The sequence below is a fragment of the Mobula hypostoma genome, chromosome 2 (genome assembly GCF_963921235.1).
Source record: "Mobula hypostoma chromosome 2, sMobHyp1.1, whole genome shotgun sequence".
Lineage (NCBI taxonomy): Eukaryota > Metazoa > Chordata > Chondrichthyes > Myliobatiformes > Myliobatidae > Mobula > Mobula hypostoma.
In genome coordinates this window covers 128,614,589-128,639,064 of record NC_086098.1, presented here as the reverse complement: position 1 = coordinate 128,639,064, position 24,476 = coordinate 128,614,589, and the positions used below count along the sequence as shown (strand labels likewise).

General features: G+C 44.7%; 1 protein-coding gene across 6 annotated transcripts in view; it reads left to right on the top strand.

Moving 5' to 3' along the window:
• Positions 1 to 24,476, top strand: part of mocs1 (molybdenum cofactor synthesis 1) — a 65,882-nt gene that overhangs the window by 30,365 nt on the left and 11,041 nt on the right. For all 6 annotated transcript variants that reach the window (XM_063040653.1, XM_063040650.1, XM_063040652.1 and 3 more), the window contains exons 4-7: positions 6,156 to 6,320; positions 11,874 to 11,935; positions 15,497 to 15,608; positions 21,194 to 21,306. In XM_063040653.1, coding sequence (XP_062896723.1) covers positions 6,156 to 6,320; positions 11,874 to 11,935; positions 15,497 to 15,608; positions 21,194 to 21,306 — 452 coding nt within the window. The remainder of the gene's footprint in view (positions 1 to 6,155; positions 6,321 to 11,873; positions 11,936 to 15,496; positions 15,609 to 21,193; positions 21,307 to 24,476) is intronic.

The following is a 24,476-nucleotide window of genomic DNA, read 5'->3' as shown; positions in this document are numbered from 1 at the left end:
CGCCATCATTAACTACAAGTAAAACATTACAAATTCAGTGATAGTCAAAACCTTGTATGTTCAGGGGTCACTGGAAGTTAAGGGCATGGATCCAGGTGCAGTGCCACAACTTCATGTGGAACAAGTTTCCTTCAAAGGGTGTTTGGAGTTGCAGCCTCAGTTGCCTTCTCAGGTCAAAGTAATAGATCCCATTGGCAATACTTAGCGATGACCAAGCTCGACGGACAGGAATTAAACCAATCTTCTCTCTGCACGAATTTAATTTTAGGTGGCACAGGAAAAGATGGACAGAAAGCTTCCAGCTCTGTCATCGGAGGACTCTATCAGCAGAACTCTTTAGCTGCTTCTGATTGCCTTGCTGGCTAGTGGGTTCTTGCTGTACTCACTGTTTCATAGTTGCATAGCAGTGAAATGGGCCTTTTGGCCTTCCACATCCAACTTTCAAGTACCTATTTATCCCCTTTCTATTTACCAGCAGTTGATCTGTACCCTTCTATGCCTTGGTGATTCAAATGCTTGTCCAGATATTTAGAGTTATAGAGTAGGAATAAAGTGTAGAAACAGGTTCCTGGGCATAAATCATCTTTACCAACTGAGGTGCCAATCTAAACTAGTCCCATTTGCCCATGTTTGATCTATATCTCTCCAAAACTTTCCTATTCTTGTACCTATCTGCCTTTTAGGTGTCTTTAACTTTATCATTGTTGTTTGAGTACCTTTCTCCATTACCTGGTTATACAGAACCTGCTACAGTATTTAACTTCCCAAGTTTTCCATTGGGATTTTCTATGGAAATATATGCTTGGGCAGCTCTATAGTAGTTTGACAGCTTGTTAAAAATGCCATTGGGGTAGCACTGCAGAGGTGAGGACTATAGCAGGAAGCTCTTGGCAAAGTTGACCAGGCAGGCTGTGAAGGGTGATCTACTTGCCTGCCGATGCCTATACTGCCTTTCCCACTTGCTTGTTTCTCCTCCCCTTGGTCCAGGAATCGTCCAAATGTCTACCAATGCTCTGACAATCCTCAGGCCCTAAATACGGCTGCCTCATTTCCCGTTGCCCTGACAGCGCCTGATCACTGGGTTTCCCTTTCCCTTTGGTGCCTGGCAGAAGCACCAGAGGGAAAGCGAAACTGGATTTCTCGAGATGCTGGGACCGAGGCCTTGTTACTGTGTTGACAAAGCCCCTGGGGACCCTGATGGGACAATGGCGAAGCACTGATGTTCTGTGCCCCATTCAAATGTAACTAGATCTCAAGTCACTTTTGGCTGGTCATGGGATAAATCCATTTCTCATTGAACTGCTGTAGTGCTTGCGATCGGGAAAATGCAGAGTGTGGGTCTTGAGACGTGTCTTTATCTTTCCGCAGATGCTACTAGACTTGTGTAGAACAGCACAGCATAAGAAGGGGCACTTCGACCCACAATGTTTTCTGCCAAACATGATGCCAAATTAAACTAAATCTCTTCTGCCTGTTCCTGATCCATCTCCCTTCATTCCTGACACCACTATCTTATCTGCTTCTACCACTGACCCAGCAGTCTGTTCCACACTCCTAAACCCCAAAGTAAATTTATTATCAAGGGACATATATTGTCACAGTATACAACTCTTGAGATTCATTTTTTTGCAGGCATACTCAATAAATCCAATAGCCATAACGGAATCAATGAAAGACTGGCTGTAGCCCCGACTGGTACAGAGTGCAGAAGACAACAAACTGCAAATACAAAAAGAAATAAATAATAACTAAGCAATAAATATCAAGAACATGAGATGAAGAGTCCTTGAAAATAACTCCCACTCTACATGGATATAGAAGATGCTTGCCTCTCTACATCCCCTGTAAACATTTCCCCGTTTTTACCTAAAATGCATGTACCCTAGTATTTGACGTTTCTACTGAGGGTAAAAGATTCTGACTGCCTTTCAGAAGTTTATAAACTTCTGTCAGGTCACTCTCCACTATCAGTCTCATGAAAGCAAACACACTCTGTCCAATTTCTCATCCATAGCTCATACCTTCCAATCGAGACAGCATCCTGATTAAACCTCTTCTGTAGTCTTTCCAACACCTCCACATTAGTAGGGTTACCAGATTTGCTGAGTAACTGCAGCGCATTCTGTTCTTCTTTTAGATTTCCGAAAGCTGCAGCTCTTGATGGACTCGGCGTGTTCAATGGGTGTAATTATATACCGCCTCTCTATAATCACTCCTGGTTTGTGTCCCAGTTTCCACTGTGTGCTCTGGGTGTGAGTTGTTTATTTCTACCCCCTGTCTGGGTTTAGCTACACGCAGCTTTTCTGGATGCCAAAAAGCCACTGTAGAATCTGGAAAGTAGGTTGTGGAGTTTTGGGAATGAGTCGTAGCAGGAGCTCATAGAAAGATGAAGGGATCGGGGAGAAGGGGAAGAGCTTTTTCACCAAGTGAGTGGTGAGTACCTGGCATGCACTGTCAGAGATTTGCGGAGGAGGTGTTGCCAACAACATTTAAGAAATGTCTAGATGAGCACTTGAATCACTAAGCATTGAAAGCTACAGGCCAAAGTCAGAGTAAATTTTGTTATCAAAGTACATGTATGTCACCATATACAACCCTGAGATTCGTTTTCCTGTGGGCATACTCAGCAAAACTATAACAGGGTCAATGAAAGGTCATCTAGCGTGCAGAAGACAACAAACGGTGTAAATGCAAATATAAATAGCAATATATTACAAGAACATGAGATAAAAAGTCCTTAATGTGAGACGATTTGTTGTGAGAACATCTCAATGGATGGGCAAGTGAGTGTAGTTATCCCACTTGTTCAAGAATCTGATGGTTGTGCAGTAGTAACTGCTCTCGAACCTGCTGGCATGAATCCTGAGGCTCTTGTACCTGACGACAGTGAGTCAAGAGTGTGGCCTGTGTGGTGGGGATCTCTAATGGATGCTGCTTTCCTGCGACAGTGTTTCATGTAAATGTGCTCAATGTTTGGAAGGGCATTATCCGTGACGTACTGGGCCAAATCCACTACCTTTTGCGGAATTTTCCGTTTAAAGGCTTTGCTGTTTCCGTACCTTGTTGGAAGATGGGATGAGTAAGGATGAGTACTTGCTGCTCAGCATGGACACAATAGTCCATGTTGCTTGTTCCCATGCTATACAACTGCAAGCCCTGTGTGAGTGGTGAAAGGGGGTGCAGCATCTCCCAACCCTACCCCACCTCTTGGACTCCTCCTGCCCCACGGGTTTTGGAAAATGTTTCCCATATAGACCTTTTTGGTCACCTCCAGAATCTGTAGGGCAGGTCATCCTTCATTCCAAGGAACTGTCTCGGAAGAAAGGGCTAACACTGAGGAACCACTGGCACTGTTAACGTACGGAGTCTGAGTCGTACAGTGTGGAATCAAGACCCAACAAGAGAATTTGCAGATACTGGCGATCCAAAGCAACCCACACAAAATGCTGGAGGAGCTCAGGAGGCCAGACAGCTTCTATGGTAATGGATAAACAGTCCATGTTTCAGGCTGAGACCCGTCACCAGCCCTGATGACTGTTTACACTTTCCCATAGATATTGCCTGGCCTGCTGAGTTCCTCCAGCATTTTGTGTGGCTTGCTTTGGAACTGTTCCATGCTGATCAAGACAACAATCTAACCTGGTCTCATTCGCCCATGTTTAGACCATAACCCTCTTAAACCTTTCCTCTCCGTTTCCAAGTACATTTGATCCTGCCTAGCCATTTCTGCTGACAGCTCTTATAGAGCACTCCATACAGAGCACTCTCTGGGTATAAGAGAAACTGCCTCTTGGTTTTGTAATATATCTTTCTCCACCCACCCTGAACCCATGCCCCTTTTCCCTAGCCCTGGGGAAAAAAATTACTTATTCACCCCATCTCTGTCCCCCATGATCACCCCTCATTCTCTAATGCTCCAGTGAATCAAGTCCTAACATGCCTAACCTCTCTCCATCACCTTTTGAAGGTGTCTTCCAGGCAGGGAGGATAGTGTCCGTGATGGAGTTGTCTAAGTGGACGACTTCCTGCAGCTTTTTCTGATCTTGTACCAGACAGTGATGCAACCAGATAGAATGCTCTCCAAAGTACCGCCATTGAAATTAGTGAGTGCTTTCAGTGCCATACCCAATTCTCCATAAACTCCTAATGAAATATAGCCATTGTTGTGCCTTCTTTCTAAATATATCAATATTTTGTGCCCAGGATAGATCTTTGGAGATGTTGGTACCCAGGAACCTGAAACTGTTCACCCCTTTCCACTTCTAATCCCCCAACTTCTGCTCCCTGAAGTCCGTAATTATTCCCTTGCTCGTACTGACATTGAGTGCAACACCACTCAACTCATCTTGCTCCTGTATGGCTCCTTGTCACCTCCTGAGATTCTGCCAACCATAGTTGTGTCATCCGCAAATTTATAGATGCCATTAGAGCTGTACACAGATGTGGGTGTAGAGAGGGTAGAGCAGTGGGCTAAGCGCACATCCGGAAGTGCGCCAGTGTTGATTGTCGATGAGGAGGTAATATTTTTTAATGTTGTGCACAGATTGTGGTCTCCCAGTGAGGAGATCAAGGATCCAGTTGCAGAGGGAGCAAACTAGGCCCAGGATTTGGAGCTTGTTGATTAGAACTGGGAGTATGATTGTGTTGATAGCTGAGCTGTAATCAATAAACAGCAGCCTGACGTAGGTGAGGTGACATAGCCTGATGTATTTTCCAGGGGAACCAAGGCTGAGAGATGAGCCAGTGAGACTGCATCGACTGTAGATCTATTGTGGTAATAGGCAAATTGCAGTGGTTCCAGGTTCTTGCTTAGGCAGGAGTTGATTCTAGCCATGACCAACCTCACAAAGCACTTCATCACTGTAGATGTGAGTGCCACTGGGTGATAGTTGTTGAGGCAGCTCACTCTGCTTTTCTTGGGCACTGGTAAGATTGTCACCCTTTTGAAGCGACAACTACAGCAGTGAGAGATTGAAGATGTCCTTGAGCTCTCACTCCAGTTGGTTGGCACAGCTTTTCAGAGCCCTACCAGGTACACCACTGGGGCCTGATGCCTCTGGAAAGATGTTCTGCTGTCGGCCTCTGAGACACAGATCACTGTATTATTACCCAGTCTGGAATTCGGCTCAAGAGAAGGTCCTGAGATCTCTCTGACATATCTTTATGCAGCTTTTGTACTTGAAGATCATCATCTGGTATTTTTTCTTTGTCTTTCAACATAGCGGGGCTCAGAAATTGCAAAAGGTCACGACGGCTAATGTTGCAGTTAGATACGGTCAACTTGGACAGAAATGTGGTGACGGTTGATTTGACTTTGATAAGATTCACATTATTTCCTTGCAACTGAAGACTGATTTCATTAAATCTTGCAAATAATTCTTGAAAATAAGCAATGTCATGCCGAATATTCTTGAATTGATTACTGATTGAAGCATTCAAGTCTTCAAAGAATTTTTATCGTGGCTTTAAAATGTGCATAAACATGTCTCAGGCTTTTTCCGTTGGAGAGCCACCTCATCTCTGTGTGCAGCAGCAAGTGTTCACCCTTCATCATTCTCAATACAAAACTCTCAAAATAGTCGAGAATGAAGAGCGTGGGACTTGATTTTATTTACCACTGTGGTAACAATGTTTAATTTGTGCAGCTGATCATTTAGGTTTCTTTGCAACGAGATGTTTGTGAGTTATACAGTGAATGGTAAATATGTTAAGTACAGACTTTTTAAAGAAAATAAGACTGCGTTGGCGTCCTGTTATTGTTGGTTTTCCTTCTGTTACACATGCAAGAACGTTGGTGAGCCAAATATCTTTCTCATTGGGAAAAATTGCTCAACAACTGGAAATATTGACTCCCCCTTCATTTCTGTTTGTAGTCCCTTTGCAAATGACAACCCTTGAACCATGCTTTCATTTTTTATGACCAAGCAGCAAAGATTTCTGGCTTGGCAGAGTTGATTCCTGTACTTGCAGAGCAAATTCTGCTGTCCTAAGTATGTTACACAATGTGTCTTCCACATTCCCAGACATTTAATCTATTTGGCTTTTAACAGAGTTATCACTAAGCAGAATCGTTTTAATTATTTGGCCTGATGTATTGTGCAAAGCTGGGTGCAATCTGTTTTTTCACTCCACTTGTCTTGCTCCCATTCAAACAGCTCGACTCCGGCAGCTGGAAAACCTGAAAACGCTGGCCGTTACAACGAACGGCATCAACCTGACCAAGCTGCTGCCCAGTCTGAAGGAGGCAGGCCTCAACCTTCTCAACATCAGTCTGGATACCTTGGTCCCCGCTAAGTTTGAGTTCATTGCCCGAAGGAAAGGTAAGGGTAGTCAGCCTTCATTGGTTTCCCTGTAGACTTCTTTTCTCTACTCCTCACTCTTCTCTTCTTCCCCCCCACCCCCCATAACAGGCTAAGTGCTACTCTGACAGTGGTGCTGGTGGCATCCGCACTCTCCAGGGAGTGGTTTATTTTGTGATAAACAGGTTGCAGCTGTTCTGCACAGCAATGATGATGGATGAAGGAGGGTAGACTTAGTCATATACAGCGTTGAAGTGGGCCTTTTGGACCATCTTGTCCATGTCAGGTTGCCTGAACTAGTCCCATTTGGCCTGTATTCCTGTAAAACTTTTCCTAACCACGTATCTGTCTAAATGTCTTAAACATTGTAATGGTACCTGTATCCACAGCTTTGTTCCATATCCCCACCATCTTCTCTGTGGATAAAGTTGCCCCTCAGGTTCCATTTAAATCTGACCCCTCTCATCTGTACCTTCTTATTCTAGATTCTCCTACTCTGCGGCAGGAATGGTGGGGGCGGGGTGGTGTCAGCAGTGGTGGAGAACTGTGACTCTCCACCTTGTGATTTTTATTTTATATGCAGGTTTCCCCCGCCATCCGAAGGTAGAGCGTTCCTATGAAACGGTTCGTAAGCCGAAATGTTGTAAAGCGAAGAAGCAATTACCATTTAGTTATATGCGAAAATTTTGTGAGCGTTCGCAGACCCAAAATTAACCTACCAAATCATGCCAAATAACACATAAAACCTAAAATGACAGTAACATATAGTAAAAACAGGAATGATATGATAAATACACAGCCTATATAAAGTAGAAATACTTTTTCACAATCATTACTGAACTGTTCTCCGTAGCAAAAATCTCACACAAGCGCCGTCGGCAGAAAATCTCGCGCAAACGCTGTTGGCAAAAACGTGGCGCAAGCGCTCTCCAGTAACCTTTAAGCTATGAAGCTACCAAATAACACGTAAAAATACACAGCCTATATAAAGTAGAAATAATGTATGTACAGTGTAGTATCACGTACCGGAATCGGGACAGCGCCGAGCACACAGATGATGGTGTGTTAGACTGAGTTGTTGCAGGTTGGATGGTGCAGTGGCCCCCACCCTCCAGGCCGCCGAGCAATACATTGCCGCGAAGCATGCAGGAATGCAGCAGTAGCCAGGAGGTACACAGCACATCTTTAAGAAAAAAGCCGAAATAAACAAGCTAATTAATTAGCTGCTGCCGGACACATAATTGTCGGCCCAAATCAGTGCCGATTTCCGATTGTGTCGTCTCTGATCTGGGCCGACAAATACGTGTCGGCGGCCCCTAATTAATTAGCATGTTTATTTCGGCTTTTTTCTTACAGTTGTGCTGTGTGCCTCCCGGCTACTGCTGCATTCTCCGCGAATCCGTACAGTATCTGTCCGTGGCCTGGGGGTTGGGGTGGTGGGACACTGGGGTGTCATCTCGTCATCTGTTTCCATTAGAGCAGGAAGCTCTTCTTCTATCTCTGCCCGCCTCGATGTCGAAAGTCGAGGTTCGTCGTCTGCTGTGGTTGATGTGGAAGGCTTGCTTGACTGCTGAGCCTCGCGCATTTTTCTATCACACAGTTCTTTAATAAGGACTCAAACCATCCTGCAAATATCTCCTAAACTGACGTACCCTTTCAAAATTAAAGTTGTACTTTATCATTACTCATTCGGTTTCGATTGTCATCCTTTTTTCTTCCAATTGCATCAGCTCTTCACCTGTCAGTTCTTGGTGATGGGATGCCAAAACCTCTTCAACATCATGTTCGTCACCTTACACAAGCCAAACTCACTTTGTCCTTACTTTGTTCACCACGATCAAATCGCTTAATTATGTCTAGTTTTACCGTAAGTGTAACACCCTTATGAGCTCTTTCAGACTTTTCTGATACCATAGAACTCATCTTGCAAACGGCTGCTCACAGGCACGTGTTAAAGCAATGCCATTCCGAATCCAGGGGAGAGCGGCTGCTCAGGGCGCGCGCTCTTTTTTTTGCGCGCGCGCTGAATTTTTTTTCGTAACAGTGGAAACTGTTTTCTGAAAGCAAAGATAGGGTACTAATGTAGGTCTTTCATAACAGTGAGGTTTCGTAAAGCGAACATTCGAAAAGCGGGGGACAGCTGTACCTCTATGGTTACCCTTTTCAGCTGCTTGTGCTCCAGGGAAGCCAAGTCCCAGATTAACCTTTCCTTGTAGCTGGAGCCCTCCAGTCCTGATAAAATCCTTTCAAATCTTTTCTGCATCCTTTACAGTTCCTTGGTATCATTCCTATAGCTGAACAACCAGAACTGCGACAGTACTCCACCATTGTAAGGAAATGTCCTCACCATGAAGACAGCGTACCAAATGCCTCCTTTACCACTTGTCTATCCACGTCACCAGTAGACGTATTGGTTGAGTCTCCAGTGTCCTTGCAACCCTTTGGTGCACAACTGATTACCAATGGGCGATAAGTGTCACTGGTACCACCTAAATCCCAGCAGTGTGTAAAAGAGAATTGGGCATAGGCACATAGGACTCTTTGTATTGATGCAGTTTGCAGGAGAGAGAAGACTCTGTGTTTGTGCTCTCTTTACCACGCCCCTGTCCTTTTACTTAGCAGTAAGCTTTGTGGGTTCATACACTGGTCAGCATCTCCATTACTCTCTATCCTTGTAATTGTTCCGTTGTTCTGTAGCCAGCTTGTCTGCGTGCAGAATTGGTTGCTGTGGATATCCCTGTGAAGGCTCAGCCCTCCTTTGTGTTTTGTCTCTGTCTTTGAAAAGCCCAATACAATGCTGCAGTCGCACAATATTGCCACAGGATGGTGCTGTAAGCCCATGATGGAAGGTCTGTTCATCATCTGTAGCTTTATCCAACATCTTGCTTCCTGCTTTGTCTCAGGGAATGAACAGCACTAAACCGGACTCCATGTCTCCCTGGCTGATCCAGCCAATCTCCCCTGAGGATAGTTGAATTTGTCATAGTGCAACAAGTGTGGTCCTTCAGTCCACCATGCCTGTACTAAACAAGTACCCATCTATACCAATCCCAGTTACAACATTTGATACATAACCTTGGTGATTTCAGTGTTCGTTCACTTAAGTGTTAAGAGTGGCCTAGGGCTGAAGGTGTGTTGTTCCTGGCAAGTTGTGACATTGATAGAGTGGTGAAGAAGGCATTTGGCATGCTGGCCTGGGTAAAGAGTATTGAGTACAGGAGTTGGGATGTCAGGTTGTGGTTGCACAAGACAAAGATGAGACCACACTTGCACAAGACAAAGATGAGACCACACTTGGAATATTGTGTACACCTGAGGTTGGGTGGGACTACAACTAAAGATCATGGGTTAAGGGTGAAAGGTGAAAAGTTTAAGGGGAACTTGAGGGGAAACATTTTCATTCAGAGGGTCGTGTGAGTGTTGAATGAGCTGCCAGCGCAAGTGGTGCATGTGAGCTCGATTTCAGCGTTTAAGCAAAGTTTGGATAGGTACATGGACAGTAGGGGTATGGAGGGCTATGGTCCTGGTGTAGGTCAATGGGAGTGGGCAGTTTAAATGGTTTCAGCATGGACTAGATGGGCCGATGGGCATGTTTCTGTGCTGTACTTTTCTATGACTCTGTCTTCTGGTCACTCTGCTATAGGAAGGATGTCATCCCAATTATAACACTTTACAAGGATGTTAGCAGGACTGGAGGTTTTGAGTAACAAGAACAGATTGGATAAACTAGGACTTGCTTGAAAGGCTGAAGGGTGACCTTGTAGAGATTTATAAAAACCATGAGGAGCACAGATAAGGTGAATAAACTCGGTCTTTTCTCCCGCAGGATTATCATCTTCATGTGCTGTGTATATGACGTGCCGATCATGTCTCATGACTGTGATTGATCTTGCCAAATTTTTCTGCAGAAATGATTGGCCATTGCCACCTTCTGGGCAGCGTCTTTACAAGACCCCAGCCGTTAGCAATACTCTTCAGAGAATGCCTGGCATCATTGGTCACATAACCAGGACTTGAAATATGCACCAGCAGCTCAAACGACCATCCACCGCCTGCTCCCATGGCTTCACGTAGCCCTGATCGTTTGCGGGGGGGAGGGCGCGCGTGGTGCTACACCCTGCCCAAAAAGGGGACCTTCAGGCTAGCGGAGTGAAGGAGCACCTTACACCTCCTTTGTTCAAGACGTATCTCCACCCCACCACCCAGGGTAGAGGAGACCAAAGCTAGAAGGCGCAGGTTTGAATTGAATATAGAAGAACAAAAGGGACCTGAGGGGCAACATTTTCACGCAAATGCTAGTGAGTATAGGGAACAAATTAAATTGCCAGAGCAAGTGGTGTGATAACAACATTTAAAAGATAATTGGGTACATGGATAGAAAGGTTTACAATATGGGCCAAACATGAGCAAATGGATCTAGCTCATTTCGGTGATGTGGTCTGCAGGGATGAGTTCTGAAAATGATTATATTATCGAAGTACGTATATGTCACAGTGTACTACCCTGAGATTCGTTTTCTTGCAGGCATTCACAGTAGAACAGAGGAATACGATAGATTCAGTGAAAAACTGCACAATGATTGGCAAGCAGCCAATGTGCAAGAGAAGACAAACTTTGCAAAGATTAAAAAAAACTAATAATAATAATACTCCTGACAGTATGAGTTGTAGAGTACTACAAACAGAATCCACAGATTGTGATCAGTCCAGTGTTGCAGTGGGTGAAGTTATCCACACTGGTTCAGGAGCCAGATGGTTGAAGGCTATTAATTGTTGGGCTGAAAGGCATATTCCCTTGCTGTATCCTTGTCTTATTCTGTGATATGAGTATATTCTCTACCACACCATCAGGCAGTGCACTTCAAAGTCCAACTAGCCCTTTGGGCAAAAAAAATCTTCTGGAAATCCTTTTGCTATATGGCCTGAGGTTATGCCCTCTGGACTGAGCTCCACGTGGACATGATTCCATATTGCTCCCTTGACACAGAAGCTGATTGCTCTTTTGTGGTTGGAGTTTACTCCGTCCCTTCAATGCACTCACTCACTTCAGCTTCCAGTGCATCTGGTGTGCTGCCCTGTCACCCCTACGTCCTTAAAGGGAAGATTTAAACTTCAGGGTATTGAAAGGACTCGGCCTGAAACGTCGACTGTACACTGTTCCATGGACGTTGCCTGGCCTGCTGAGTTCCTCCAGCATTTTGTGTGTGTGTGTGTGTGTAGCTTTAGATTTCCAGCATCTGCAGATTCTCTTGTGTTTGTGCGCCTACATCCTGATCACTCAATTCATCCCTCTTGCCCCAACCCAGGACACCCATTTTCCCCATGCACCCTCCCCCCCCACCCCCATCCTCATTCCAAGTTGGTACTCCCTCTGGAGAGTTTCCCCTCCCCCACTCCTTCTCTGACGACCTTTCCCTCGCCACCGTCCCCTCCAAAATGCCCGTTCTCCCGGGCCTCCTTCATGACATTGGGACCTCAGCCTCTGTTCGCCGGCACTGGGCGGCACACAGAGCCCTAATGTCTCCTGCAGCGAGAAATGCCACTTGTGACCCTGTTTCCATGCCTCTCTCCTCAGGTTTTCACAAGGTGATGGAAGGCATCAACAAGGCCATCGACCTGGGCTATAACCCCGTTAAGGTTTGTGTGACACCATGGGTTTTGGGATTGCTGTGCTGTGAACTTCAAACTTGCACCACGGTTGTTCGAGGATGAAATATTAAAGATGAATAATAATTGAAACTGGAGGTAGTTTAATCACATGTTGTATAATCTGATGATCATGACTGTCTAGAAATGTATTGATTCGATCGGGGAAAGAAGTAAAACTACTTACAAGGTGCAAAGATGACATTTGAACCAATGGGCTAGTTATAGCAAAATTGATGGTGCTAGTTCTGTTCCTGAGTGATCTCAATCCTCATTTCCCAACGTGGGGTCCACACCTTGGTAATGGTAGGGTTCCATGACCTAAAAGTGGTTGGGACGCCCTGCTTTAAGCCATTGAGTAATTGTAGGTCTTTTCCCTGGCTGTGCCCCTCACATCCACATTGTGTGTGACCATCTCGCACCTCGTTCTGAGCACCCAGGGCGCCCCTAGCCATGGAAAGGTAGGAACAGGGACTCCCTTTCCATCGTGCCTCTCCCTCCAGCTGTGACCTGCCATTTTAGAAGCTGTTATGGATGACCTCAATTTTTTTCCAGCGCTGTATTCCACCTGACTTGGAAAAGATTTACAAGGACGTTGACAGAACTGGAGGGACTCGCAGCGAGAGAGGTTGGGGCGGCTAGGACTTTTAGTCATTGAAGCATTAGAGATTGAGGGGTGCTGCTGTAGAGGTGTTGAGAACCATAAGGCGCATCAAAAATATGAATACAATCTTCTCCCCAGGTTTGGGGAATCAAGAATTAGAGGGCATAGGTTAAGGTGAGAGGGGTAAATTTAATAGGAACCTGAGGGGCAACGTTTTCACCTCAGGGGCATCCATATTTTTTATTTTATTTTTTCTTTTTCAATCTTTTTATTAGTTTCATAATAATAGACATAGCATAATATTGATACAAAGTTATTGGGAATACATTGTTGTAATTAACAGTTAAATATAAGCCCAGTTGACACATGAGTGTTAAATCTCCCGATCATACAGGATACAGATGAATAATATAAAACAAGAAAATCTAAAAAAAATCATGAAAAAGAAAAGAAATATATCCCCCAAAAAAACTAACCTAAACAGTATTAATGAACTAAACTAAGAAAAAAAAAAGACATGGGCTGTTATGTAACATCATTAAAAAAAAGGAAACCTCAGTGTCGATAACTCCGTTCCTCTCAACCAATATTACAAAGAAATAGAATAAGTTTGGAAAAGGTCAAACTACGTCATATGAAAATGTTGAATAAATGGCCTCCAAGTCTTTTCAAATTTAATAGAGGGAACATAAACAACACTTCTAATTTTTTCCAAGTTTAAACACAACATAGTTTGGGAGAACCAATGAAATGTCGATTAATCTCTTTCCAGTTCAGCAAAATGGATCTTCTATTCATTAATGTAAAAAATGCAATCATCCGACGAGCTGAAGAGGTTAAGTGACTTGATTCTATCATTGGTAACCCAAAAATGGCAGTAATATCTTTCCAATATTTTTTCAGCAAAGGACATGATTTTATTTTTATTGAGAGACGGTGCAGAACAGGCCCTCCCAGCCCTTCGAGCTGCTCCACCTATCAGTCCACCAAATTAATCCTAGCATAATCACTGGACAATTTACAGTGACCAATTAGCCTCCCAACTGGCACGTCTTTAGACTGTGGGAGGGAACTGGAGCACCCAGAGGTGATCCCACAAGGTCACAGGGAAAGCAAACTCCTTACAGCCAGCGGTGGGAACTGAACCTGTGTCACCTGTACCATACTGTCGTGTTGTGCTAATCGCCACACTACCGTGCTGTCCTGGAATAAATGGAATAAGCTCCCAGAGGAGATAGCTGGGGCAGGTATTAACAACATTTAAAAGTCACTTGGACAGGTGCATGGATAGGACAGGTTTAGATGGGCTGAATGTGGGCAAGTGGGACTAAATTAGATGGGAATTTCGGTCGGATAGGTCTGAAAGGCCTGTTTCTATGCTGTCTGTCTCTACATGCCCTTCCCCATTGTTTAACCCGTCCATATGCCCCGAAGCCTCTATGACCTCTTTGAAACTCTCACTGTCTTCACTGATGTAGCCTGTTGAGGCTCTGGTAGATGATGAATGCCCTCATTTGTTAGAATAGCCTATTAAGAACTTTTACACTGCACAGTGTAGATTCTTGCCCAAAGCTCGGCATGTTTGCAGATGTCTCAATCTCCGGGTCAAGGGCATGACCCCTGGCCCAAACAATCGAGCAATAAAATGGATCAGTCCAGCTTGGTGAACATTAGGGCTTGTGTTTTGGGATAGATTCATAGAATTCAGCAACAGGCCCTTCGGCCCATTGCGGCTGTTCCAATTGACTCCAACTCCCAAGTAGGCCAGACGTTGTTTTAGGGTTGAGCTGGTACCGGGACCGCTTTGGCAGAATGCGTTCACAGGACTGGTGCCCGAAGGTCATGTCCAGTCACTGACAGGAGGGGCTGATCATGTGGTGAGCAGGGCCCTGGCCCAGAGCTGTATTTCTGTGCCTCCTGTCCTATCCTTTGGTCAATTAAAGAGAGAAACCTTGCAGTGTGTGCACAGAGAGATGCCATACAGCATGGGAAGGTGACTGAGTAACTGAATCGGTATTCTTGCGGTATTGGTTTGGAATAATGTCGCTTTAAATGGCACTTCCCCTGAAATCTGTTTCAACTCCTTTCCCGGAAGTGGCAGCGCAATAGCGGAGTTGGCTCACAGCTCTGGTGACCCTGGTTGTTCCTTTCTTTACCTGCTGTCTGTGTGGAGTGTGCACGTTCTTCCTGTGACCATGCGGGCTTCTGTTTCTTCCCATATCCCAGCAATGTGGCTACAGCGTGGAAACAAAGCCAATCAGCCTCACTTGACGAGCTGGTAAGCATGGGTCACCTGAGCTTGTCTCTTCCTGCGTGCCCTCTAATAATTCCCTATCTACCTACCTTAGTGAATATCTTTCAAACGTTTCCTTAAAGTTGTATCCACCTCTTCAGCTTCCTCTGACGGCAGCTCCTTCCACATCCCCACCACCCTCAGTGGAAACAGTCACCCACACAGATCCCCTTTAAATCTTTCTGCTCCCACCTCAACCCCAGGCCCTACCATTGATAATTAGATTGTTGGCTGAATTGTACTTGGTGTGTAGGTGAGTGGTGGAATCTGGGGTGCGTTCATGGGCAATGGGGGGAGGGGGCTTCACTCACCATAAAGTAGTGAGTATCTGGATTACATTGCTGGAGAGAGTCGTAGCCAGTTGAACGGCCAGATTACTTAGTTCCAGAAAGCTATGGGCAACATCCCGGGAAATGTTCTTAATATGATGGATCCCCACTGCTCAGCGTGGTCATTATGGGCTGAATAGCCTGTTTCTGTGTCTCTATGACCTTAATATTACAGGGAAGGGATGAGATTGTTCTGTGTCAGTATGTGAGAACCTCCTTAGGGGTATGGAAATATCAATCTAAGTTATTTCCAATATTCTTCCCCCCCATGCACTCCTCCCACAAAAAAAAAATTAAAGACTAATCTTTCTCCTACTCTTTCCCAGGTGAACTGTGTGGTCATGAGGGGTCTGAATGACGATGAGTTGCTGGACTTCGTGGATCTCACCGCCACCAAGCCTCTGGACGTGCGGTTCATCGAGTACATGCCATTTGATGGTGGGTACTAGGGTGGGGCCAGGTTAATGCATTGACCCTTCCCCACCCTGAGGCTGAGACTGGATAGCACCCTAAAGCTATCGAACTAAGATAGCAGTGCACCTTTCAACACTTGGAGCTTGCTAAATTGGTTTCTTATTGTTGCATATACCAAGGTATAGTGGAAAAACTTTGTGCATGCTATTCGTACACATCATTTCATTACACCAGTACATTGAGGTAGTACAAGGGGAAATGACTTTAGAATGCAGAATAAAATAATACAGAGAAAGTGTAGTGCAAGCAGACAATTACGTGCAAAGTGTGAATGAGATGGGGGACTGCTCAATAATCTGGTAACTTGTCCTTGAGCCTGGCAGTACCTGCTTTAAGACTTATGTCACTGCTGTCCCATGGGAGCAGGGACAAGAGTGGATCTCCGGGGTTGGTGGGGTTCGTGATTATTTTGGCTGCTTTTACCAAGGCACCAAGAAGCATAGATGGCTGGCTACCTCGTTTAATAAGATTATGGCTGATCAGCTCCACATACCCACCTCCACCTGTTAACCACTTTCTTGTCAAGAATCTCTGTCCTACTCTGAACAAAAATTGCTGAGACACCCTGTGGAAAGATTTTACCTTGTCTGTGTGTTAATGGGTGAGCCCCTTATTTTTAAGAGGGTTATCCCATAAGATATAGAAGCAGAATTAGGCCATTTTGGCCCATCAAGTCTGCTCCATAATTACATCACAACTGATCCAGTGTTCCCCTCAGCCCCAATCCCCTGCCTTCACCCTTTATCTCTTCATGCCGAGTCAAGAATTTGTCAATCTCTCCCATAAATATACATAAAGGCTTGGCCTCCGCAGCTGCCTGTGGCAAAGAATTCCACAGATTCACCACTCTCTGGCTAAAGGAATGCCTCCTCATCTCCGTTCTAAAAGGACACCCCTCAGTCCTGAGGCTGTGTCCGCTGGTCTTGGACTCTCCCACATAGGCTAAGCATACTCTCCACACCCACTCTGTCGAGGCCTTGCACCATTCGATAGGTTTCAATCAGGTCACTCCTCATTCTTCTGAATTCAGAGCCATCAAACGCTCTTCATATGACAAGCCATTCAATCCTGGAATCATTTTTGTGAGCCTCCTTTAAACCTTCTCCAGTTTCAGCACATCCATTCTAAGATGGGCGCAATCCTGCTCACAGTACTACAAGTGAGGCCTCACCAGTGCTTTATGAAGTTTCAACATTACATCCTTGCTTTTATATTCTAGTCCTCTTGAAATGAATGCTCACATTGCATTTGCCTTCCTCACCACAGACGCAGCCTGCAAATTAACTTGGAATCCTGCACAAGGACTCCCAAGTCCCTTTGCTTCTCAGTTTTTTTTTGTATTTTCTGTCCATTTAGAAAGTCAACCTTTTAATTTCTTTTACCAGAGTGCACGACCATCTGCTTCCCGGCACTGTATTCCATCTGCCATTTCTTTGCCCATTCTCCTAATCTGTCTAAATCCTTCTGTACCCTATTTCCTCAAAACTACCTGCCCCTCCACCTATCTTCATATCGCCTGCAAACTTCTCAACAAAGCCGTCAAATCCGTCCAAGAAATTATTGACATATAATGCAAAAAGAATCGGCCCCAACACAGACCCCTGTGGAACACCACCAGTACCAGCAGCAAGTCAGAAAAGGTTCCCTTCAGTTCCACTCTTTGCTTCCTGCCAATCTGCCACTGCTTTATCCATGCTAGAATCTTTTCTGCAATTCCATGAGATCGTAGCTTGTTAAGCAGCCTCATGATGTGGAACCTTGTCAAAGGCCTTCTGAAAGTCCAAGTACACAACATCAACTGATTCTCCTTTGTCTATCCTGCTTGTTATTTCAAAGAATTCCGACAGATTTGTCAGGCAAGATTTTCCCTTGAGGAAACCATGCTGACTACAGCTTATTTGATCATGTGCCTCCAAGTACCCTGAGACATCATCCTTAATTATCAACTCCAACATCGTCCCAACCACCGAGGTCAGACTAACTGGACTATAGTTTCCTTTCTTCTGCTTCTCTCCCTTCTTGAAGAGTGGATTGACATTTGCAATTTCTAGTCTTCCGGAACCATTTCAGAATCTAGAGATCATTACTAATGCATCCACGATCACTTCAGCTACCTCTTTCAGAATTCTGGGGTGTACACCATCTTGTCCAGGTGACTTATTGACCTTTCAGTTTTCCAAGAACCTTCTCTTTAGTTGTGGTAACTTCACACACTTCATGCCCCCTGACACCTGGAGCTTCCACCGTACTGCTGGTGTCTTCCTCAGTGAAGACTGATGCACAATACTTATTCAGTTTGTCCGATATTTCATTGTACCCCATTACTACCTCTCCATCATCGTTTTCTAGTGGTCTAACACACACTCTTGGCTTTCTTTACACTTTGTGCATCTGAAGAAATTTTTGGTATCCTCTAATATTATTGGGTAGCTTACTTTTATAGTCCATCTTTAAAACCTTAATGTCTTTTCTAGTTGTTTTTTAAAAACTTTCCGATCCTCTAACTTTCCTTTGTTCTATATACCCTCTCTTTGACTTTTATGTTGGCTCTGACTTCTCTTATTAGCCATGATTGTGTCATCTTTCCTTTAGAATACTTCTTCCTCTTTGGAATGTATATATTCTTTGCCTTCCAAATTGCTTCCAGAAATTCCAGCCATTGCTACCTCTGCCATCATCCCTGCCAGTGTTCTTTTCCAATCAACTCTGGCCAACTCCCCTCTCATGCGTCTGTAATTCCCTTTACTCCACTGTAATATTGATACATCTGACATTTATCTTCAATTTATCTAAAATTTCAGGGTGAATTTGATCATATTATGATCACTTTTATCTCTTTAATCAAGTCTGATTCATTGCATAACACCCAGTCCAGAATAGTTGATCCTCTAGTGGGCTCAATCTCGAGTGCTTAAAAAGCCATCTTGTAGGCACTTTAGAAATTTCCCCGCCTGTAATCCAGCGCCATCCTGATTTTCCCAATCTACCTGCATATTGAAGATTGTAACATTGCCCCTTGGCATGCATTTTCCACCAGCCATTGTAATTTGTAGGCCACATCCTTACTACTGTTTGGGGGTCTGTACGTAACTCCCATCAGGGTCTTTTTACCCTTGCAGTTCCTTGGCTCCATCCACAAGAGACTATCCTCTCTGTAGCCACCCTGTTATTTATTTCCCCAACCTCACAATTTTTTGGGGGAGAATTGAGGACTAGAAATTTTCCTCAGAATATTCAAGTTGAAACCAGATGCCAACTACTGTCTTAATTTTCCTGTAATAATGTAGGAGAAACCAAGAGGAGGAATCAATCTTTTATTTCTTGGAACCATTGAAGAGCAATCAGAACTGGATATTTTTTCATGGAATAATTTGGAGAGTGGGAGTTTGATCCAGATTTATTTTTCCTGGAATTGAAGAGAGAACAGAAGTGTGGACTTGCATTTGTTTATCCTGGGATTATATGAGCAGGGATCAGGAATGAGAAATGGTTTTCTCCACACCTCAGTTTCCTTGCTCAGGGTGGAGGATGGATATTGAATTGAATTGTCACTTCCACAGCTAAAGTACCAGCTGGAGCAGTCGCCCCAGGGGGAGACAGAGCACCTCTTTACAACAAATACCAGAGCTTCAGCCACGAAGCCTGTGTGACTGTGATGTCAATTTACACTGCACGTCTGCCCACACCAATCCCTCCATTCCCTGCCAGTTCCTGTGTCTACCTGAATGCTGCTTCAACATTGCTATCATATCTGTTTTGACTAATCCCACTGTCGGCACCTACCACTTTCTGTTTTAGAGCAAGAGAAATTTGCTTCACAAATCCCCTTAAAACTTTTGCCTCTCACCTTTAAGCTCTGCCCTCTTCGTATTTGATATTATGACCTGGAAAAAAACTTTATCTGCCCTATCTATGCCTCAAAATTTTATAGAATATCCAGTCTCTCCTCAGCCATTGAAGATCTGTAGCTTGCAGGAGTGACAGGTGTTCACCTGGGTTTACAACCTTGTCCTATTACCAGCAAAATTAAACATTTTCTCTGGTTCTCATGCACCCGAACTTGTCTGAGGTTAATCCCCCTGCCTGTGCTGTAAAACCTTAAAGCCGATTTGTGGAACAGCTGTTTGACACCCTTGTTCCCAATACCCACCACTCCTGCTGTGTAAATGATTAAGAACAAGTTATTAAATGTAATGATTCCCTGACCTTTGCCCCTTCTGGCTTCATTGGTTTGTTAGTGCTGAATAAGAGTTATGGGGAGGGAATTCCAGAGCTCTGGGCCCAGGAAATGGAAGCTACCGTCTACAGTAGCAGAGTGCTTGAATTCCAGGAAATTTGAGAGGCTGGAAGTGAGGGATTGCAAGAGTTTTTGGATCACTATGGGGCTGGAGGGGAGTAATGAACAACTCAGAACCAATTTAAAATCGAGATTGGGGGAATCAGATGAATCAATGAATTTAGGAAGCACCTAAACAGACTTAAATATGCAAAACATAAAGGACAATGGTCAGGCCACACTTGGAGTATTGTGAGCCATTTTGGGCCCGTTATCTAAGAAAGAATTATCCCGTGAATAGAAAGGTTAATGTATGAGGAGCATTTGGTATCTTGGGCCTGTACTCGCTGAAGTTTAGAAGAATGGGGAGGGGGGAAATCTTATTGAAATGTGTTGAATATTGAAAGGCCTAGGAGTGGACGTGGGGAAAATGTTTCCTTTAGCGGTAGAGTTTAGGACTGGAGGGCACAGCCTCTGAACGGAAGGACATACCTCTAGAACGGAGATGAGGAATTTCTTCAGCCAGGTGGCCGAGAACCTGTGGAATTCATTGCCACAGATGGCTGTGGAGGCCAAATCATTTGGTGTATCTAAAGTGGAGGTTGACAGGATCTCGATTAAGAAGGCAGAAGGATTGAATTGAGAAGGATAATAATCGGCTATGATGGAATGCCAGATAAGACTCGATGGGCCAATTGGCCTAATCTGGCTCCTATATCTTATGGTCTACGCGGTCACAGGGAAAATATGCAAACTCCATACCGACAGCACCCAAGGTCAGGATTGAATGGAGTCTCTGGTGCTGAGATGATTGCTCAGTTGCCTACCATTGTGCTGTCTATTAAACCAAAGCTTTGTCTTTGTTCATAGTGGATGGAAAAAAAAATCCCAAAACCTAATTTGAAGGAGTTAGTACAACAGTAGCACATCTAGGCAGTCTGCTGTTGGTCAGCATTGTAAAGGCACAGGTGTTATCCCTGCTGAGGCTGGGAGCTTACTCTGTGGAAGAACTGGCCATTATATTTCCTGCGCTGACACCTTCAAGAAAAGACACAGTATTGGTTGCTGTGTGCTTTGGAACATCCGACAGGTGAAAGGAGGTGCGTTACTGTAGGTTCACCATCAGCTTGGTTTGGTGGGGGAGAGTGGCTCTCTGTGTGACGGGTCTGTCCATACCCGAGGTCCTGCTGGTCCTCAGCCAGTGACAGTGTGAGGTTTAGCCGGCCAGTACCCCACCCTGGGCAGCTTCAACTTGTGTCTGCTCTTCCTTCAGGCAACAAATGGAACTTCAGGAAGATGGTGAGCTACCAAGAGATGCTAAGTACCATCAAGCAGAAGTGGCCTGAGCTACAGAAGCTGCCGTTGGGAGACTCTGGAACTGCCAAGGTGAGTCCTTGCCCGTTGCTGCATAAGGATGGTATTGATTGTAGGATTAGTGCAAATGGGTGTTTGACCAGTATGGGCTTGACAGGCTGAAGGGCCTTTTCCACGCTGTATGACCATGTATGCTGGACAAAATGACTTAGAGTTATTCCAAAAACACTACCTGGTTCCTATCCACCTTTCCAGTTCACCTGTCCAGTCCCAGTCTCCATGCAATGTGAGCGCCTCGTAAAGCTTTCATAGTCCATGGAAGTCAATGTCACACAGCATGGAAGTAGGCCCTCGGCCCTGTTGGTCCGTAGCAAATAGGGCACTGAATGGTGTGCAAGAGCACCCTCTGATCTGTGCGTCGATGCTTCTTGTCGAACACCATTTGAATAATATGATAAACCTGAAAAGGTCTGAAGATGCTGGAAATCCAAAGTAACTCCCACAAAATGCTGGCTGAACTCAGCAAGTCAGGCACCATCAATGGAAATGAATAAATAGTCGACGTTTCGGGCTGAGCCCTTTCTTCGGGACTGTAAAGGAAGGGAGGAGGTCAAAGGTGATGTTGAAGCCAGGTTGGTAGGAAAGGTAAAGGGTTGGAGAAGAAGGAATCTGATAGGAGAGCAGAGTGGACTATAGGAGAAAGGGAAGGAGAAGGGGACCCAGGGAGAGGTGATTCACAGGTGAGAAGAGGTAAGGGGCCACGGTGGAAAATAGAAGAAGAGGGGAAGGGGAGGGAATTTTTGTTTTTACCCGAAGGAAAAATCTGTATTCATGCCATCAGGTTCAAATTTGAGTAATATAGTATCTTCCTACCAAAATGAATAAGTTCACATCTATCCATGTTAAAGTTTGTTTCCTATGCTTTTGCCCACTCAATCCATTTGTCACCCTGTTTATCTTCTTCACCATCCCACCCTGTTTGCTATCAGCAAGCAATGAAAGAGCACATCATCAAACCATAATTCTGATTAGCACTAACCCTGAAGCCAGGAATAACTTCTGTAATCAAAAAATGAGCTGCTGGAGGAACAGAGCGTATGTGTGGAGGGAACTGGACAGTCTACGTTTCGGGTCAAGACACTTTATCTGGACTGAGAGTAGAGGAGAGAGAGCCAGAATAAAGAGGTGGGGGGTGCGGTGGAGCAAGACCTGACAAGCGATAGGTGGATTAGAGTGAAGGAGAGATAGGTGGATTGAGGGGGGTGGAGTGAAGAGACAGTGACAGAGGTTGGTAGTGATAGGTGAAGGCAGCAAAGAGCTGCAGGTGATGGGACCCGATAGGAAAAGAAGCTGGAGCATAGAACCAAATAAGGAAACGGCTGGGCGGATGGGAACAGTTGGGTAGAAGGAACTCAGAGGACTATGTGCATGGTGGAGTAGGAGAAGTCGAAAGGGACTAGGTAATACAGTGCAAAGTTATTCCAACGGTTTGTTTTTGCTTGTGTCTCCAGCATCTCTAGAATTAAGATAGCTGAAAGAGCAAGCATGGCTTTCAGTTCCTGTAAGGGCATCAGCAGATGAAAGGAAAAATGTTTGAAATAATATTTTGAGGAAGAATTTTAATTATAAATACTTCTGGCTGGTGGCTATTGCGCAGGACTGAATGAGGTTAGAGAAGGTTGTAAAATTATTCAGCTCCTTGGGTAATAGTGTCATTGTATCTAACACGTCGTCAAGGAGCGGCACCTCAGAAAGGCAGCATCCATTATTAACAGACCTCATCATCCAGGGCATGCCCTCTTCTCATTGCTACAGTCAGGAAGGGGGTACTGAAGTCTGAAGGCACACACTCAGCGATTCAGGAACAGCTTCTTCCCCTCTGCCATCCGATTCCTAAATGGACATTGAAGCTTTGGACACTATCTCACCTTTTTTTTTTAATATTCTGTTTTGCACCATTTTTAATCTAACTATTTTATATATTTTAATTGCTTTACTTATTTTTCCTTCTATATTGTCATGCAATGCATGGTACTGTTACTGCTAAGTTAACATGTGACACATGCCAGTGATATTAAAACTGATTATGGATAAAGCAAAGAGCTGGTTTAACAGAGGCATTTGAAGCAGTCGAGAGGAGATTCTCCCAGGATGAGAGGATTGTCCCTTCAAGAGAGGCTAATCAATTTGGGTCTGTATTACATGGAATTTAGAAGACCCAAATATATAATGGAGAATTAAGAAATATTTGAAAGAGCATGGAAATGAGAATTTTGGGGAGATGACACAGAAAAGGAGTTGAGGCCAGTGGAGATTAGCGATGATCATATTCAGTGAGGGGGGAGGCGGTAGTCTTGAGGGCCCAAATGGCCCTACTCTTGTTCCTATTTTCTTAGGCTGCCCTGTCATATGGGTGCTGTTCTGTAAATGAATCTGACTCATGTGTAATGTTCTACAAGGGAGCGATTGCATGTTTGTTTCTGCAGTGGAGAGGCAGAGCTTCCAGTGTCACTGAACATCAAGAAGAGGTGGGCTGATGTGCCCTAATTGGAGGTGGCCATTGACTGGCACTTCTGTGGCACAAATTAAATTTGACAATTACCAGCACATGCCTGACTGTTGTCGTAGAGTCACATAGTGTGGAAACAGGCTCTTCAGCCCACTATTGACCATTGATTTTCACTAATTACCCTCACATTGCCAACATCACCCCACAGCTTCTACACTCACATGCACACGAGGAGCGATTTACGGTGGCCAACTAACATGCTAAACCACGTCTTTGAGAAGAAAACAAGAGCAGACAGAGGGAACTCATTTGGTCAGAGGGAGGACATGCAAATTACACACTGGGGTCGGTCTTGAAGGGATTTAAGGCAACAGCTATGTTACTGTTCCTGCCCATGTGGCTCAAAATGGCAATACACACAAAATGCTGGAGGAACTCAGCAGGTCAGGCAGCATCTGTGGAAAGGAATAAACAGTCAACATTTCAGGCTGAGACCACCAGGACTGGGAAAATTGATGAGAAGTCAGAGTAAGAAGGTGGGGATATGGGAGGGGAAGAGGTGGTAGATGAAACCGGGGGAAGGGGTGCAGTAAAGAGCTGGGAAGTTGGTTGGTGAAAGCGATACAGGGCTGGACGAGGGGGAGTCTGATAGGAGAGGACAGAAGGCCATGGAAGAAGGGCAAGAGGGAGGTGATGGGCAGGTAAGGAAAAAGGTGAGGGGGAAAGAGGAATA